The 18926-nt window shown below is 45.5% G+C and overlaps 1 protein-coding gene across 6 annotated transcripts in view; it reads left to right on the top strand.

The window, feature by feature from the left end:
• pam (peptidylglycine alpha-amidating monooxygenase) overlaps positions 1–18926 on the top strand; it is a 351236-nt gene that overhangs the window by 210808 nt on the left and 121502 nt on the right. For all 6 annotated transcript variants that reach the window (XM_038805182.1, XM_038805179.1, XM_038805184.1 and 3 more), the window contains one exon: positions 17963–18030. In XM_038805182.1, the coding sequence (XP_038661110.1) occupies positions 17963–18030 (68 nt within the window). The remainder of the gene's footprint in view (positions 1–17962; positions 18031–18926) is intronic.

Genomic DNA, 18926 nt, shown 5'->3' with positions numbered 1-18926 from the left:
AGCTACCAACACTTGTAATAGTACAACACTATTTTAATAAGCGAGGAACTGTTGAACATACTTTCACTGTGGGTCGACACTATATTAGATTAAGTGAAGACCTATGCCTATTGTGGTGAATGTGTAACCACTATAATTCACACTGTACATTACTGTGTCCCTGTGGGCTCCATCTGTGAGCCGTTGCACGGCTCTGCCCACAGGGGGAGATGAGGAGCATGTACAGGGCTCCGCCCTCAGCTCCACCCCCTTTAGGAAGTATAAGTGCTGCGGCCCTGCGAGTCCGCCTTCAGTTCAGCATAGTCGCGGGCAGGCTCAGTTGTAAGCCGCTTAAAGCTACCGTTTACTTCAACTCATGTCTCTGAATTAATTGATGGTCGCATCAATTTAATCGGCTTAAAAACTACTATGGAAACAGCCCTCAAACCTGACAGACTGGAACTCGATCCACAGCCCGCAGAGGCAAAGGAAATTTTTTTGTATTGGCTTTGGTGCTTCAAGGCCTACCTGGCTGCGTCGACGACCTCCTCTGTTACAGAAGAACAGAAACTCAGTCTTCTCCAAGCATGGGTGAGCCATCGTATTTCTACTCAACTTGATGTAACTGACTCTTAAACTGAGGCCTTCGCGATTCTCAACCGCCTGTAGGTGTGGCCCGTGAATGAAGTCTACGCGCGACACATCTTCACAACTCGCCGCCAGCGCCCTGTGGAGTCGCGAGAAGACTACCTGCGCGACCTTAAAGCCCTAGCACGCGAATATAACTTCCAGGCCGTGACAGCCTCCCAGCACATGGAACTCGCCGTCCGAGACGTGTATGTTGCAGGGGTCGGATCCAATTATGTGCGGCAGCGTCTTCTCGAGAAAGGGTCCCAGGACCTGGAGGACACGGTAAAACTAGCGACCTCGTTAGAGGTCACTTTCCAAAGCCTAACTGCGTTCTCGGCCGATCACGTGATCCCATCGTGGACCCCAGACCACCGACTGCCCCAGGCCTGCGCCGCGCGGCCACCCGCCCACCACGGAGGGCTATCGTGCCACTTTTGCGGCCAGCCCCAACACCCCCGGCAGCAATGCCCGGCCCACTACGCGACCTGCAGCAGCTGCGGGCGGAAAGGGCACTTTGCTAAGGTCTGCCTGGCCAAAGCTAAAAACTCGAACCCTAACCCGAACACTCGCTCCTCCGACTACCAGGTCCGCAGACCCCGCAATGTGGCAGCGTGTCTGCCGACTCCGCCTCCGCACAACATGTGTGATTCATGGGGGCCACCATCTTGGGCGCCATCTTCCTCGCCGCTCACCACGTGCGATCAACAGGGGCCGCCATCTTGGTCATCACCCGCTACGCCACTCGAAGATTACGACCTCCGCGGACAGTCATCACGGGGCCGCTCCAGCACCGCCGACCACGCCACCGACTACCCGCAGCTCGGTGCAATCACTTTGGATAAGTCGCGGCCAAAGCACCTCAAGAGCTCCCTGATGTCCGTCCAGATCAACGGATACTAGACACCATGCCTGTTCGACTCCGGGAGCACTGAGAGCTTCGTTCACCCAGATCTGGGAAGGCACTGCTCGCTCCTGATATTCCCGACACAGCAAACAATCTCCCTTGCCTCGGGGTCGCACTCAGTTCAAATACAGGGGCGCACTACTGCGACGCTAACAATACAGGGCGCCGACTACACCAATTTCCAATTGTATGTGCTCCCAGACCTCTGCACCCCCCTCCTCCTAGGACAGGATTTCCAGTGCAACCTCAGGAGCCTAACACTCAGTTTTGGCGGACCCCTTCACCCACTCACTATATGTAATCTAGCAACTCTGAAAATCGACCCCCCTCCACTCTTCGCTAATCTCACCGCCAACTGCAAACCAGTGGCCACTCGCAGCAGGAGGTATAGCCTGCAGGACAGGGTGTTTATCAGATCCGAAGTCCGGCATCTTTTGCGTGAAGGAGTCATAGAGGCCAGTAATAGCCCCTGGAGAGCTCAGGTGGTGGTCGTCAAAACCGGGGAAAAGCTCCGGATGGTGGTTGACTACAGTCAGACCATTAACCGGTTCACGCACCTTGATGCGTACCCCCTCCCCCGGATTGCAGACATGATAAATCAGATCGCCCAGTACCGCATCTTCTCCACGGTGGATCTGAGGTCTGCATACCACCAGCTCCCAATCCGCCCGGAGGACCACCACTACACGGCGTTCGAGGCAGACGGCCGCCTTTTCCATTTCCTCCGGGTTCCCTTTGGCGTCACGAATGGGGTTTCAGTGTTCCAACGAGCAATGGACCGAATGGTGGACCAGTACTGGCTGCGGGCCACTTTTCCGTACTTGGATAACGTCACCATCTGCGGCCATGACCAGCAGGACGATGACGCCAACCTCCACCGATTTCTCCAAACCGCCCAAAAACTCAATCTCACCTATAATAAGGAGAAATGCATTTTCCGCACTACCAGGCTAGCCATCCTCGGCTACGTCGTGGAATACAGGGTCCCAAGACCCGACCCTGACCGTATGCGCCCCCTCTTACAACTACCTCTCCCTCACAGTCCCAAGGCCCTCAAGAGGTGCCTCGGATTTTTTTCATACTACGCCCAGTGGGTCCCCCAGTATGCGGACAAAGCCCGCCCACTATTTAAGACTACCCTCTTCCCACTGTCAGCCGAGGTTCGCCAGGCCTTCAACTGCATTAAGGCAGACATCGCCAAAACCGCCATGCGGGCGGTAGATGAGTCCGTCCCATTCCAGGTGGAGAGCGACGCCTCAGAAGTCGCTCTCGCTGCCACTCTGAACCAGGCAGGCAGGCCAGTAGCATTCTTTTGCCGAACCCTCCACTTCGGAACTTCGACACTCCTCAGTCGAAAATGAAGCCCAAGACATTGTGGAAGCCGTACGGCACTGGAGGCACTACCTTGCAGGTAGGAGGTTGACCCTCATCACCGACCAAAGATATGTTGCCTTTATGTTTGACAACTCGCAGCGGGGCAAAATCAAGAATGACAAAATCTTGTGGTGGAGGATTGAACTCGCCACCTATAATTACGATATAATATATTGTCCTGGGAAGCTCAATGAGCCCCCAGATGCCCTGTCCCGCGGCACATGCGCCAGCGCGCAAGGCAACTGACTACAGGCTATCCACACTGACCTCTGCCATCCGGGGGTCACCTGGTTCGTCCACTACATCAAGGCCCGCAACCTGCCCTTCTCCACTGAAGAGGTTAAAGCCATCACGAGGAATTGCTCGATCTGCACGAAGTGTAAACCGCACTCCTATAGACCAGACAAGGCACACCTGGTAAAGGCACCCCGGCCCTTTGAACGCCTGAGCATCGATTTCAAAGTGCCCCTCCCTTCAACTAATCACAACGTTTATTTCTTCAACGTCATAGACAAATTCTCCCGTTTGCCATCCCATGCCCCAATATGACCTCCCATACAGTCATCAGAGCCCTGCACAGTGTCTTCACCCTGTTTGGTTTCCATAATTATGTCCACAGCTACAGGGGTTCGTCCTTCATGAGCGACGAGCTGCGTCAGTACCTGCTCAGTAAGGGCATTGCCTCGAGCAGGACTACCAGCTATAACCCCAGGGGTAACGGGCAGGTGGAGAAGGAGAACGCAACAGTCTGGAAGAACGTCCTACTGACCTTGTGGTCCAGGAATCTCCCGACCTCCCACTGGCAGGAGGTCCTCTCCGATGCGCTCCATGCTATTAGGTCCCTCCTTTGTACGGCCACGAATCTGACTCCTCATGATCGCCTATTTGCCTTCCCTAGGGGAACTACTACGGGGGTCTTGCGTCCGCCCTGGCTGAGGATACCAGGCCCTGTCCTCCTCCGAAAACATGTTCGGACACATAAGACCGACCCCCTGGTAGAGAGGGTCCAACTCCTGCACTCGAACCCCCACTACGCGTTCGTTGAACACCCCGATGGTTGGCAGGACACCGTCTCCCTCCGGGACCTGGCACCCGCAGGCTCTACTATCACTACCGCCGATGTACCTCCCACACTACACCCCACCCGACTTCCCATGCCGTGCGCCCCAGCGCCTATGCCAGAGGATGTGGTGGAAGCAGGCACATTAGCAACATTTAAGAAGCATTTGGATGGATACATGAATGGGGAGGAAATAGTGGACCGAGTAAGGGCAGAAGTTTTTTCTTTAGTTAGGGTATCGTGATCGGCACAGGCTTGGAGGGCCGAAGGGCCTGTTCCGGTGCTGTAATTTTCTTTGTTCTTGGATCCAGGTTCACATGTACAATGCTTCCTTTGACCTCATAGCAATTGGTTTTTTTCTGCCAGAATGTAAGACATGATTGAATGGAAGCCTACTTCAACTGGACATTGGGTAGACTTAAACCAGGCTTTTGGCCTTGCCATAACCTCCACTCCCTTCCCATTGATTCCATTCGGATAAATTAAATGAAGAAATTAAAAATCTTGCTATTCTTGACCCTGAGTTAAATTTCATTTTCTCATCCTGTATAATCATCAAAACAAATTAGTTTTACCTACGCTGCATTTCCAACTTGCATCCACTTCACAACTCCAAAGCACTTACTCATGTTGTCATCATCTCGGAACTTGATTTTTCCAGCTCTTCTCTCCAAAAACTTTCCAGAAATTTGAATCATAGAATAGAATCACTATAGTGCAGAAGGAGACAATTCAGCCCATCGAGTCTGCACCGAGCCTCTGAAAGAGCACATTACCTAGGTCCACATCCCCACCCTATCCCCAGTAACCCCCCCTAATCTTTTTGGACACTAAGGGGCAATTTAGCATGGCACTGTGGGAGGAAACCGGAGCACCTTGAGGAAACCCACGCAGATAAGGGTATAACGTACAAACTCCACACAGGCAGTGACCCAAGGCTGGAATTGAACACGGGTCCCTGCCGCTGTAAGGCAGCAGTGCTAAGCACTGTGCCACCGGTATTTGTTCAATACCAAGCTGCCTGTGCACTGATTATCTCTTGTTAATCTGACTTGTTATCTAGTATTGGCTCTTTGTTCCTCAATATTTCAAATTCATGCTCCTATGACTCATTTTAAAATGCCTTTATCTTTCTCTCCCTTCATTCCACCATTAGCGACAGATCCTTCAACCAATTTAGCCCTGTTCTGCAGAACATGCCCCTGAACCCTTCTACCTCTGCACTCCTTTCCCACCTTTTAGAAAATTCCCTAAAATGTGCCCCCCCCCCATTTGGCAGGGGAATGGGAACTGGATTTGTAGTCCAGCAACTAAGGAAGCCAATATTCAGGACGCCAAAGCGTGTAGTAACGCAGTGGGGAAGGCAACACTGACAAAGGAGAGTACTTGCAGGCAAGGAGATGGGTTGAAGTGTATATACTTCAACGCAAGAAGCATCAGGAATAAGGTGGGTGAACTTAAGGCATGGATCGGTACTTGGGACTACGATGTGGTGGCCATCACGGAAACTTGGATAAAAGAGGGGCAGAAATGGTTGTTGGAGGTCCCTGGTTATAGATGTTTCAACAAGATTAGGGAGGATGGTAAAAGAGGTGGGGGGGTGGCATTGTTAATTAGAGATAGTATAACAGCTGCAGAAAGGCAGTTCGAGGAGGATCTGCCTACTGAGGTAGTATGGGTTGAAGTCAGAAATAGGAAAGGAGCAGTCACCTTGTTGGGAGTTTTAGCAGCAGAGATGTGGAGGAACAGATTGGGAAACAGATTTTGGAAAGGTGCAGAAGTCACAGGGTAGTACTGTAGTCATGGGTGACTTCAACTTCCCAAACATTGAGTGGAAACTCTTTAGATCAAATAGTTTGGATCGGGTGGTGTTTGTGCAGTGTGTCCAGGAAGCTTTTCTAACACAGTATGTAGATTGTCCGACCAGAGGGGAGGCCATATTGGATTTGGTACTTGGTAATGAACCAGGGCAGGTGATAGATTTGTTAGTGGGGGAGCATTTTGGAGGTAGTGACCACAATTCTGTGACTTTCACTTTAGTAATGGAGAGGGATAGGTGTGTGCAACAGGGCAAGGTTTACAATTGGGGGAAGGGTAAATACAATGCTGTCAGACAAGAATTGAAGTGCATAAGTTGGGAACATAGGCTGTCAGGGAAGGACACAAGTGAAATGTGGGACTTGTTCAAGGAACAGGTTCTGCGTGTCTTTGATATGCATGTCCCTGTCAGGCAGGGATTAGATGGTCGAGTGAGGGAACCATGGTTGACAAGAGAGGTTGAATGTCTTGTTAAGAGGAAGAAGGAGACTTATGTAAGGCTGAGGAAACAAGGTTCAGACAGGGTGCTGGAGGGATACAAGATAGCCAGGACGGAACTGAAGAAAGGGATTAGGAGAACTAAGAGAGGGCATGAAAAATCTTTGGCGGGTAGGATCAAGGAAAATCCCAAGGCCTTTTACACATATGTAAGAAATATGAGAATGACTAGAGCGAGGGTAGGTCCGATCATTGGGAGTTGCGGGAGATTGTGCATTGAGTCTGAAGAGATAGGAGAGATCTTGAACAAGTACTTTTCTTCAGTATTTACAAACGAGAGGGGCCATATTGTTGGAGAGGACAGTGTGAAACAGACTGGTAAGCTCGAGGAGATACTTGTTAGGAAGGAAGATGTGTTGGGCGTTTTGAAAAACTTGAGGGTAGACAAGTCCCCCGGGCCTGACGGGATATATCCAAGGATTCTATGGGAAGCAAGAAATGAAATTGCAGAGCCGTTGGCAATGATCTTTTCGTCCTCGCTGTCAACAGGGGTGGTACTAGGAGATTGGAGAGTGGCGAATGTCGTGCCCCTGTTCAAAAAAGGGAATAGGGATAACCCTGGGAATTACAGGCCAGTTAGTCTTACTTCGGTGGTAGGCAAAGTAATGGAAAGGGTACTGAGGGATAGGATTTCTGAGCATTTGGAAAGACACTGCTTGATTAGGGATAGTCAGCACGGATTTGTATGGGGTAGGTCTTGCCTTACAAGTCTTATTGACTTCTTTGAGGAGGTGCCCAAGCATGTGGATGAAAGTAAAGCAGTGGATGTAGTGTACATGGATTTTAGTAAGGCATTTGATAATGTTCCCCATGGTAGGCTTATGCAGAAAGTAAGGAGGCATGGGATAGTGGGAATTTGGCCAGTTGGATAACGAACTGGCTAACCAACGGAAGTCAGAGAGTGGTGATGGATGGCAAATATTCAGCCTGGAGCCCAGTTACCAGTGGCGTACTGCAGGGATCAGTTCTGGGTCCTCTGCTGTTTGTGATTTTCATTAACGACTTGGATGAGGGAGTTGAAGGGTGGGTCAGTAAATTTGCAGATGATACAAAGATTGGTGGAGTTGTGGATAGTGAGGAGGGCTGTTGTCGGCTGTAAAGAGACATAGATAGGATGCAGAGCTGGGCTGAAAAGTGGCAGATGGAGTTTAACCCTGACAAGTGTGAAGTTGTCCATTTTGGAAGGACAAATATGAATGCGGAATACAGGGTTAACGGTAGGGTTCTTGGCAATGTAGAGGAGCAGAGTGATCTTGGGGTCTATGTTCATAGATCTTTGAAAGTTGCCACTCAAGTGGATAGAGCTGTGAAGAAGGCCTATGGTGTGCTAGCGTTCATTAGCAGAGGGATTGAATTTAAGAGTCGTGAGGTGATGATGCAGCTGTACAAAACCTTGGTCAGGCCACATTTGGAGTATTGTGTGCAGTTCTGGTCACCTCATTTTAGGAAGCTTTGGAAAAAGTGCAAAGGAGATTTACCAGGATGTTGCCTGGAATGGAGAGTAGGTCTTACGAGGAAAGGTTGAGGGTGCTAGGCCTTTTATCATTAGAACGGAGAAGGATGAGGGGCGACCTAATAGAGGTTTATAAGATGATCAGGGGAATAGATAGAGTAGACAGTCAGAGACTTTTTCCCTGGGTGGAAAATACCATTACAAGGGGACATAAATTTAAGGTAAATGGTGGAAGATATAGGAGGGATGTCAGAGGTAGGTTCTTTACCCAGAGAGTAGTGGGGGCATGGAATGCACTGCCTGTGGAAGTAGTTGAGTCGGAAACGTTAGGGAACTTCAAGCGGCTTTTGGATAGGTACGTGGATTAGGGTAGAATAATGGAGTGTAGATTCATTTGTTCTTAAGGGCAGCACGGTAGCATTGTGGGTAGCACAATTGCTTCACAGCTCCAGGGTCCCAGGTTCGATTTTGGCTTGGGTCACTGTCTGTGTGGAGTCTGCACATCCTCCCCGTGTGTGCGTGGGTTTCCTCCGGGTACTCCGGTTTCCTCCCACAGTCCAAAGATGTGCAGGTTGGGTAGATTGGCCATGATAAATTGCCCTTAGTGTCCAAAATTCTATGATCTATGATTAACCTAGGACAAAAGTTCAGCACAACATTGTGGGCCGAAGGGCCTGTTCTGTGCTGTATTTCTCTATGCATTCTCTATGAATCTCTATATCCTAAACTTTTAGTCACCTTTTCTAACTCTGGTAATCTTGCACACTGTTCATTCCTTTCCTTTGATTTTTCTACATTAAAGGTGTTCAGTATTTTCTGCTTGTTCACATTCTACATCCATTGAGTCTAGAATATTCAGTCAATACGTTTTTATATTCAGTTTTGTTTTTCCTTTGCACCTTTCTCCTTTTCACTTGCATTGTCAGTAGGAGAGGATGCAGATAAGGGGAAGCAATCAGTAGTGACCCTGTGGTTAAAATAGAGGAATAAGAGAGACCTTAAAATTATAACGGGAGTTGGCTGTTGGTCTGCTCTTAACAGGAATGCATCATATTAGTTCAAAGTTCAGAGAGGCTTGGAGTAAAAACTAAGTTGTTCTATTATAGAGTCTTTAATTTTCATATGGATTAGTAAAAGCTGAGGTGCTCAAGCAAGAATGTTAGTGGATTCAAGTGCATAGTTTTCAAGAGCAGTATTTTCTCGAACTAACAAGAGCAAGCCATAGTAGACTTAATAATAACAGTAAAGGAAACATTTATCAAACAGTGCTAGATTTTAAAAATTCTTTCAGAGATGCTGGCACTGCTGCAAGGCCAACATTTGATGGCTACCCCTAATTGCCCTTGAGAAGGTAGTGGTGAGACACATTCTTGAACTGCTGCTATTTGTATAAGTACACCCACAGTGCTGTTAGGGTGGAAGTACCAGGAATTTGATCAAATAACGGTGAAGGAATGGTAATATAGCTCTGAAGTCAGGATGGTATGTGGCATTTGCTGCCCTTATCCTGCTAGGTAATAGAAGTTGCTGGTTTGGAAAGTGAGTTGAAGGTGGCTTCATCAGTCTCTGCATTGCATATTGTACATGATACACACTGTTGCCACTGTGCATCAGTGGTGGATGGGTTCAGAGTTTAATGTGGTGAATTGGGTGCCAATCAAGTGGGGCTGCTTTGCCCAGGATGGTGTTGAACTTCTTGAATATTGTTGGAGCAACACTGATGCAGGCAAGTGAAGAGTATTCCATCAGGCTGTAGACTTGTGTGTTGATGGCAGGGTAGTCATTCTCACCTCACCTCTTGAGTTCAGCTCTTTTAGCACTGTTTGGACCTAGGTTGTTTTGAGGTCAGGGGTCATGTGATCCTGACTGAACGCAAACTGAATGTCATGAGCAGGTTCCTCTGTGCTTCACTGTTAAAATGACAACCCTCCATCATTTTGCTGATAACTGAGAAAAGACTGATGGGGCAGTAATTTGCTGGATTGCATGTACACACAAACACGCGAATTAGGAGTAGGCCATTCGGCCCTTCGAGCCTGCTCAGTCAATTGATAAGATTATAACTGATTCGATTGTGACCTTAACTTCATTTTCCAATCTACCCCCTATAACCTTTGGCACTCTTATCAATCAAGAATCTATCTAATTAAGTCCTAAATATATTCAATAACACAGCCTCCAATGCTCTCTGGGAAGAGAATTCCGCAAACTAAAAAACGCCATAAAAAGGTTCTCCTCATCAGTGAGATACCTCTTGATTTAAACTGTCTCCCCTACCCCTAGTCTTTCCCATGAGGAGCAATATCCTCTCAGCAGCCACCCTGTCAGGTGCCCTCCAGTTCTTATATAATTCAATAAGATAATTTCTCATTCTTCTAAACTCTATTGGGTACAGATCCAACCTCCAACCTTAAGGTAACGCCCTCATTGCAGTATTCAGTCATGTGAATTTCCCCTGAATTGCCTCTAATTCAATTATATATTTTCTTATGGAGACCAAAGCTGTACACGGTACACCAAGTATGGCCTCACCAAAGCACTGTATAGTAATGTTTCCATATTTTTATATTCCATCCCCTTGCAATAAACACCACCACATTTGCCTTCCTAATCATAGTTTGTCCCTGCTTATTAACTTTTTGTGATTCATATACCAGGGCACCCAGATTGCTCTACCGTACAGTTCTGCAACCTCTCTCCATTTAAGTATTATACTGCTTTTCTATTCTCCCTGTCAAAGTGGACAAGTTCACATTTTCCCGCATTATATTCCATCTGCAAATTTTTGCCCACTCACTTCACCTATCTATGTTCCATTGCAGATTCCTTCTGCCCTCTTTACTACTCAATTTTCTACCTGTCTTTGTGTCACCAACGAATTTAGTAAGCAGTACAGATTATAAATGGTTGAGGCCCCAGCACTGATCCTTGGGGAATGCAACTCTTTTTCATCTTGCCACTTTGAAAATGTCCCAATTATGCCCATATATCCTCTGTTTCCTGTTTTCTATCCAATCCCATAGCCATGCTAAAATATTACCCCTGACACCATGAGCTCTTTTTCCGTACAGTAACCTTTGACGTGGCACCTTGTCAAATGTCTTCTGGAAATCAAAGTACACCACATCCACAGGTTCCCCTTTTTCCACGTTGCTTGTTACTTTCTCAAAGAACTCCCAATAAATTGGTCAAATATGATTTCCCTTTCACAAAGCCATATTTACTGTGCCTGATTGCATTGATATTTTTGAAGTACCTCGTTATCACCTCCTTAATAATAGCTTCTGTTGGTTTAGCTCATTTAACTAGACAGCTGGTTTGTGATGCAGAGCAAGACCAGCAACGCGGGTTCAATTCCCGTATGGCTGAGGTTATTCATAAAGGCCCACCTTCTCAACCTTGCCCCTCACTTGAGGTGCGGTGATCCTCAGGTTAAATCACCAACAATCAGCTCTCCCCCTCAAAAATCGGCTGAGACTATGGCGTCTTTAGCTTTATCTTAATAGTTTCCAGCATTTTCCCTATGACATATTAAGCTAACTGGCCTGTAGTTTCTTACTTTCTGCCTCCCCCCTTTCCTGAGCAGAGGAGCTACATTTGCTATTTTCTAATCTGATGGGACCTTTCTAGAATTTTGGAAAATTATAACAAATGCATCTGCTATCTCAGCAGCCAATTTCTTTTAGAACCTTAGAATGCAGGCCATCAGGCCTGGGCATTTTTGAGCCTTTAGTACTAATAATATTCTCAGTATCCTTTCTCTGGTGATTATAATTATTTTAAGTTCTCCCCTCCTTTTCCCCTCTTGATTTACAATCATTTCTGGAATGTTATTTATGTCCTCTACAGTGAAGAGAGACACATAATATACGTTCAACACTTCTACCATTTACTTGTTTCCAATTATTAATTCCCGAGATACACACGCTAGTTTGGACCAATGTGTGGGCAAAAATACTGGTCTGAAAAACTGTCCCAAATACGTACTCTGGTCCTCTAGGCTACCATTGCCAATCAGCTTCATCCAATCTAAATGTAGATTAAAAATCACACATAATTATTACTGTACTTTTCTTGCAATCCCCATTATTTCTTCCTGTATACTCTTTCCTACAATGTAGCTACTGCTAGGGCTCTGGAAACTACCCCCACAGTTATTTGTTACCATAGCTATTTTTTATCACTACCCAAAGTGTTTCTACATCTTGATCTTTAGAACTAAGGTGATTTTGCTGTCATCCTTAATTAACAGAGCTACACTACCACCATTTCCTCGCTTCTTGATTTTCTGGAATGTCAAGTTTCCTTGAATATTCAGGTCGCCTTGTAATCATGTCTCTATTGACTATCAGGTCATATGTATTTGTTTCTATTTGTGCTGACAATTTATCCATTTTGTTATGAATGCTGCATGCACTTGGATACAAAGCCTTTAGTCCTGTCTGACTGTCTTGTGTTCTGCCTTTTGTGCACAAGACATAACGGCCAATTTTCCACATTGTCAGGTGCATGCCAATGTTGCAGATGTGCTGGAACAACTTAGCTTGAGGTGCAGTTGGTTCTGGAGCACAAGACTTCAGTACTACTGCCAAGATTTTGTCAGGGAACAAAGCCCTTGCTGGACCCAGTGCCTTCAGCTGTTTTTTGATATCACTTGGAATGAATAGAATTGGCTGATCGAATTGATGAATACAATGTTAGGCTTGCATGGATAAAATTAGCACCATGTAGATGGAAGCAGGAGCATAAATTTGAAAATAGACTTTGATTAAGAGACTCGATTAATTGAGTGGGTAAGTCTGTGACAGATGGATTTCACCATGGGTTGGCATGAGGTCATCTATATTGGACCAAACACCCATCTCCAAGTATTATTGGAATGGTGAAAGTCCAGAGAGCTTTAGAGGTACATATACACAGATCACTGAACTGTAGAGTTTTAAAAATTCAGTCATGGGATGTGGTGTTGCGGATTTGGTGTTCCTTTGTGTCTGCTGCCCTTGTCCTTCTTGATGGCAGCTGTCGGGAGTAGTGATCAGGTGTAAACAATAATCTAAAATGCTCATGTAATGTTAACCTTTGTAACTGGAGGGCTAGAATTTAGCAAGCAGGAGGTTTTGCTGGAGTTGTACCAAACGTTGGTTAAACCGTAGCTGGTGTGTGGAGTTTTGGTAACTGCATCTTAGAAAGAGGAAGAGAGCAGATTCATCTTATGTTACAGGCTTCCAAGTGTTTAATACCGTGAAAAAACATTGCATAATCCAGGTTTGTATTCCCTGGAATATAAAAGATTAAGAGGTTATTTGAGAGTTTTAAGATTTTGGAAGGGATTGACAGAGTAGATAGAGAGAAACTTTCCCCACTGAATCCAGGAAAAGGAATATATCCTTGCAATCAAAGCCAGGCTGTTCAGATGAGAGGTCAAGAACAGTGCTTCATACTTTGATGGAAGTGTGGAACTCTCGTGCACAAAAAAGCAGTAGATGCTAGTTCAGTTAATTATCCAAAATCTGGGATTGTTGGACATTTTACTAGAAAAAGGTATTGATGATTATTGGACCAAGACAGGTAATTGGGATTAAGATACAAATCAGCCTCGCTGAAAGGAAGAGCAGGGTCTCCAGGGGTTGAATGTAATAGTGATAGGACAGGAGAAGGTTATTTAGCCCCTTGAACCTATTCTGCCATTGATGGAGATTATGGCTGATCTGCAACCTGGCCTCGCATACCTGCCTTTGCCCCATATCCCTTAATCCTTTTAGTTGATTAAAATCTGTCAATCTCAATTTTAAAATTAACTATTGACCAAGCATTAGTTGCGGCTTGTGGAAGAGTGTTCCAAACTTTTGCCATCCTTTGCATGTACAAGTGTGCCCTAATATCACTCCTGAAAGAATTAGCCCTAATGTTTGGGCCATGCTCCCAAGTCTTGGTCTCCTCATCCAGCAGAAATGGTTTCTATCTAGTCTATCTGTTCATATCTTGAAAATTGCAATCAAATCATCCCTTAACTGTCTAAATTCCAGGGAATGACATTTTTGTTTATGCAATCACTCATCTTAATTTAGCCCTTGGAGTCAGAAAACATAAGGAATCGGAATAAGAGCAGGCTTCACAGTCTTTTTAGCCTGTTCAGCCATTTAGTTGGATTATGGCTGACCCTCATCTGAACAGCCGTTCTGGAACTAGCCATCCAAGAGAACTTGTGTGACGAATGTGAGAAATTTTCATATTTTAAGTTTGTATTTAGTACCTTTGCTGTGATTACAAAGATCATCTTCACCATCTGCACCCTCCCAGCTAGTGACAACGGAAGCGCGTCCCATCTCCGAAAATCATCCTTCATTTGGTCTGCTAGATGGGCCAGATTTAATTTATGCAGCCGGTCCCATTCCCGTGCCACTTGAATGCCTAGATACCTAAAGCATCCCCCTACAGATCTAAACAGCAGCTCCCCCAATCGCCTCTCCTGTCCCCTCGCCTGGACCGCAGACATCTCACTTTTCCCCATATTTAGCTTATACTCCGAAAACTGATCAAATTCCCCGAGAATCCTCATGATTTCTTCCATCCCCTCTATTGGGTCCAATACATACAGAATCAGGTTGTCTGCATAACCCCCTCCCACCCCGACCAGCCCCTTCAGGCTCTCCGAGCAATTGCCAGCGGCTCTATAGCTAGCGCGAACAACAGTGGGGCGAGGAGGCATACCTGTCTCGTCCCCCGGTGCAGTCTAAAGTAGTCTGACGTTGTCCTATTTGTCTGTACGCTTGCCACAGGAGCGTGATACAGCAACCTGACCGAGTCAATAAAGCCCCGCCCAAATCCGAACCGTCCGTGTACCTCCCACAGATATTCCCATTCTATCCAATCAAAAGCCTTCTCTGCGTCCATTGCGACCACTACCTCCACCTCCCTACCATCCGAGGGCATCATGATCATGTTTAATAGCCTTCTTATATTGGCCACCAACTGCCTACCCTTAACAAAGTCTGGTCCTCCCCAATAACGCCCGGAACACACTCCTCAATCCTGGAGGACAAAATTTTGGCCAGCAGTTTGGCATCCTCATTCAACAAGGATATCGGCCTGTAGGACCCACACAGCTCCAAGTTCTTGTCCCGTTTCAGGATCAGCGAAATCGTGGCCTGTGACATCGACGGGGGCAGCACCCCTCTCTCTCCCTTGCCTCATTGAACATCCTCATCAACAATGGTCCCAATATCCCAGAGAACCTTTTATAGAACTCCACTGGGTACCCGTCTGACCCCGGGGGCTTTCATGGCCTTCAGACCCTCCACTATCTCTTCCAACCCGATTGGGGCCCCTAGCCCTTCTACCAGCTCCCCGTCCACCTTTGGGTACTTGTAACAAAGTTGAACACACAAAGTTACGGTGTTGGTGGTTTAAGAGATTACTGGGAAGATAGACTCTTTCAAACAGGATACGGCATAGTTGTAGTTTAAGAGGTGCAAAAGTGTAAGCCTCTTCAGAGGTTGGTTGATAAGCAGGTGGCAGATCTTTTTTTTAAAATTATTTAATCTCATGTCATCTTCAATACTGAAGAAATACGTGGGGCACGGTGGTGCAGTGGTTAGCACTGTTAAATCACGGCACCGAGGATCGGGTTCCATCTCGGCCATGTGGCGTTTGCACATTCTTCCCGTGTCTGCGTGGGTATCACCTCACAACCCAAAGATGTGCAGTGTAGGTGGATTGGCCACGCTATATTGCCCCTTAATTGAAAAAAAAATTAAGAATTAAAAAAAAGTGAAGTAGTACAGCATTCCCTTTGACATAAAAATATCGATCTTGTCGTTTTGGAGGCATAACCTAGAGGAAAGTCTGGAGAAATTTACTTTTTGTTATTGAAAGAAACAGGCTGAGATGTGTTATAACTGTTAAATGTAAGCTATTTCTTGGTTGCTATCGTGTTTAATTCTGTGTTTAAATTAAAGTCTGCTTTCCTGTAAAAGCTGTCTGCTTGTCGGTATTATCACTCCTGTGATGCAGTCATATTTCCTCTCAACTTTCCAAGGTAAAAAGTTTGGTTCTCGTCCGTAATCCCATGACAAATTTGGGTTCTCATTCTTGGACCCATAACAATTGGGTTCTAGTCTGGGGGCTTATCAAAAAATTGGGATTCTTGTTCAGACCCCATAATAATCAGCCTCTCAGCACCTACCCTGTCGAATTCTCTCTGGTATCATTCTGGTATGATACATTACGTTGTACTTCCCCAGATGCCATTTTCACTTCCTGCCCCCATGTTATGTGACTTCATGGATGAGTGCAGTATTGATAGCACATAGACGATGACGCTTTCCTTATTGATTCATTGAAGAAAAAAACTCATCTTTTATGTGCCAATGTCTAATAAAACTCAGCCTTATGCATATTAAATATCCTTGGGCTTCTGTTGCATTGTAGAAGACAATTTTGCAATTCTCAGAAGCAGTTGCAAGTTGGATGGTGTTCAGTGTGGACGATCGAAATGTCAAATTAAACAAGAGATCAGCTGGTATGAACCACAGAGCCAAGAGATCTTTACCAGTGGAAGAAAAAGAAAGACTTGGATTATATTACGGCTTTCATGACCATGAGATGCCGTGACGCACTTTACAGCCAACGAAGTAATATAGGAAGCATGACAGCCAATTTGCTCAGAGCAAGTTCTAACTGGATCATCTGTGGATTGAGGGATAAATATTGACAGGAATACAGAGGATAACTTCCCTGCTCCTCTTCAAAATAGGACCTTTGGACCTTTCATGTTCACAGGCTTCGGTTTAACTTCTTATCCAATGATGGCACCTGTACCAGTGCAGCACTTCCTCAGTACTTTACTGGAGTGGCAGCCTTGATGTTTGTGTCCAGGTCTTGAAGTGTGATTTGAACCCACAGCCTTCTGGGTGGCATTGTAGCACAGTGGTTAGCAATGCTGCCTTATCGCGTCAGGGACCGGTTTGATACTAACCTCAGATGACTGTGTGGAGTTTGCACATTCTCCCCATGTCTGCGTGGGTTTCCTCCGGGTGCTGCGGTTTCCTCCCACAAATTGCCCCTAAATGTCCAACGGTTAAGTGGGGTTACGGGATAGGACGGGGGAATGGGCCTTGGTAGGGTGTGCTCTTCTGGAGGATTGGTGCAAACTCGATGGGCCGAATGGCCTCCTGCATTGTAGGGATTTTATGATTCAGATGAGAGTGCTACCAATTGAACCAGGGCTGACACACCAAATGAAAATACTGCATGTTATGAACTGGACATATTATTTTCTAACTTCAGCTTTTGACAGCACAATCTGGGAAAAAAAAAATTCTTGTTTCATCAATGAAATAATACCATTGTTAAGAATTTTTTAGTTATATTAATGATTTTGTGGGTGGACAAGAAAGTACCAGAGTGGAGGAATGAAATATTATATCTGCTTTTGATTTTATTTATATTTAATGTTACAAGATTGTTGGAAACGGAATCCTAACTGAGTCGTCACAGCTGCTTACTATGCTGCGTGGTACAGGCCTGCTCCTGAAGCTATTCCGAGTGCTTCCAACCTGGGCAGTGATAATTGTCAAAACACTCCTTCACATCAGACAATTCACAGTCCACACCTCCCCTGGTTTCATGTCTTTGCAAACATCACTGCCGCCACACATGACAAAAACCCGCAAATTGGTTGAAAACATCTGTGCTGCACTTCACTCACCATTCTGTGATAACCTGTTCAGCACACTTGCTGCCTGTCTTCCATGTTGGCACCCCATATTGAACAACCTTGCTGAGCAACATCTACCAGCAGACATGCTTTGGACCAAAGAACAGAAAACATGGGTTGTCACTAACATGTTTCTTGTAACAGACCCCATCTATTGAATGGCAGACTTTGAACTACCATGGTGAGGGTGCTCCTTGCCAAACAGGTTCAGGACAGACCAAGACCCTCCACCATTGGGGCCTCTGTAAAAATCCTCTTGTGCAGTTGTGGAGAGACAGAACCAATGCTGCATAATAATCAGGATTGTCCGCTTTACGGACTAAGTGGTGGACTGGTCACCTTAAACTCAATAAATTAGGTTATTGTTTGGCTTCGGATATTTGTATTCACTAAATAAATAATAAAATCCGAAGTAATCAATTTTCTAAATACATGTTACAGATGGAATTTCATTGGGGTCTATGAGCAAACATTTTCGAAAGTTCATAGCTGAATTTGCGGGATAATTTTGTTAACTTTTTCCTGTAGACAACCTTTGATCGCTGGCATTTACCTTCTCTTGTCGGAAGATACTGTCATACCACCAGGAGAAAAGGGTGAGCCTTGACTTATTTACTTGAATGTATTTCTATCTTTTGATCAAGTTGCTTTGAAATATCATATTTCATTGATTATACTAGCAGACTTGTATTAAACTGTAAAATGACAAAAACTAAACATTTAAAAAGGAGGTGCAAAAAGCATTGTCGCTAATTTATTTATAATATGCCATGCTGTTCCTGGTGTACCAGGCACTAAATGTAATCAAATGGGACTTTAGGTCTGATTTTGCAACTTCTGGCCAAATCTATAGCCAGTTAAAACACCTTTTCCCAACAAATCTCCACAACAGTACCCCCAAAAACGCAATATAAAATTAGACAAGAATAATCAAAAATATGTAAGAAAACATGTTTGCATGTATTATGAATTATGCATGTGACTAGCCAACACTGAGGTGATATTGTTGTTGCCTCATGGTTTTATGATCTTGATTCCCTAAACTGTCTAATCCTCTGTGTGTTACCTCAGTTGATCTGTCAATTGTATTATTAGCAATCCCTTGCGAGCAAGAATGATTGTCTTCCATGATTCTGAAGATGGCTCATGAGGCCGATTCGGGATTTAAAAACCTTATAGCACATTTGTTGTCATGTGGGGCATCTGGCTGTGTGTTATCAGTTCTGGTCATGGCATATCCTTTCGCTGCTTTTTAATTTCCTCTTCATTTGTCATCCTTTTGTCTTGAGATGCTGGGATCTTTCGCTGATACTGCCACCATCTGGTTTAATCCAAGGCAATGATCTCCCAGGTGTTAATGTCACTTTTGCATTTCTTCATCTTGGCTTTCAATACATCCTTGCAGCATTCCTTCTGTCATTCTCTGGTGTGCCTATCCTGAGTGAGAGAAGAAGGCCTGCTTTGGGAACCTGGTATCTGGCATTCAAGCTAT

The sequence above is a fragment of the Scyliorhinus canicula genome, chromosome 8, assembly GCF_902713615.1.
Source record: "Scyliorhinus canicula chromosome 8, sScyCan1.1, whole genome shotgun sequence".
Lineage (NCBI taxonomy): Eukaryota > Metazoa > Chordata > Chondrichthyes > Carcharhiniformes > Scyliorhinidae > Scyliorhinus > Scyliorhinus canicula.
Note: the sequence above shows the minus strand (reverse complement) of the source record. Positions and strands in the feature narration are given on the sequence as shown.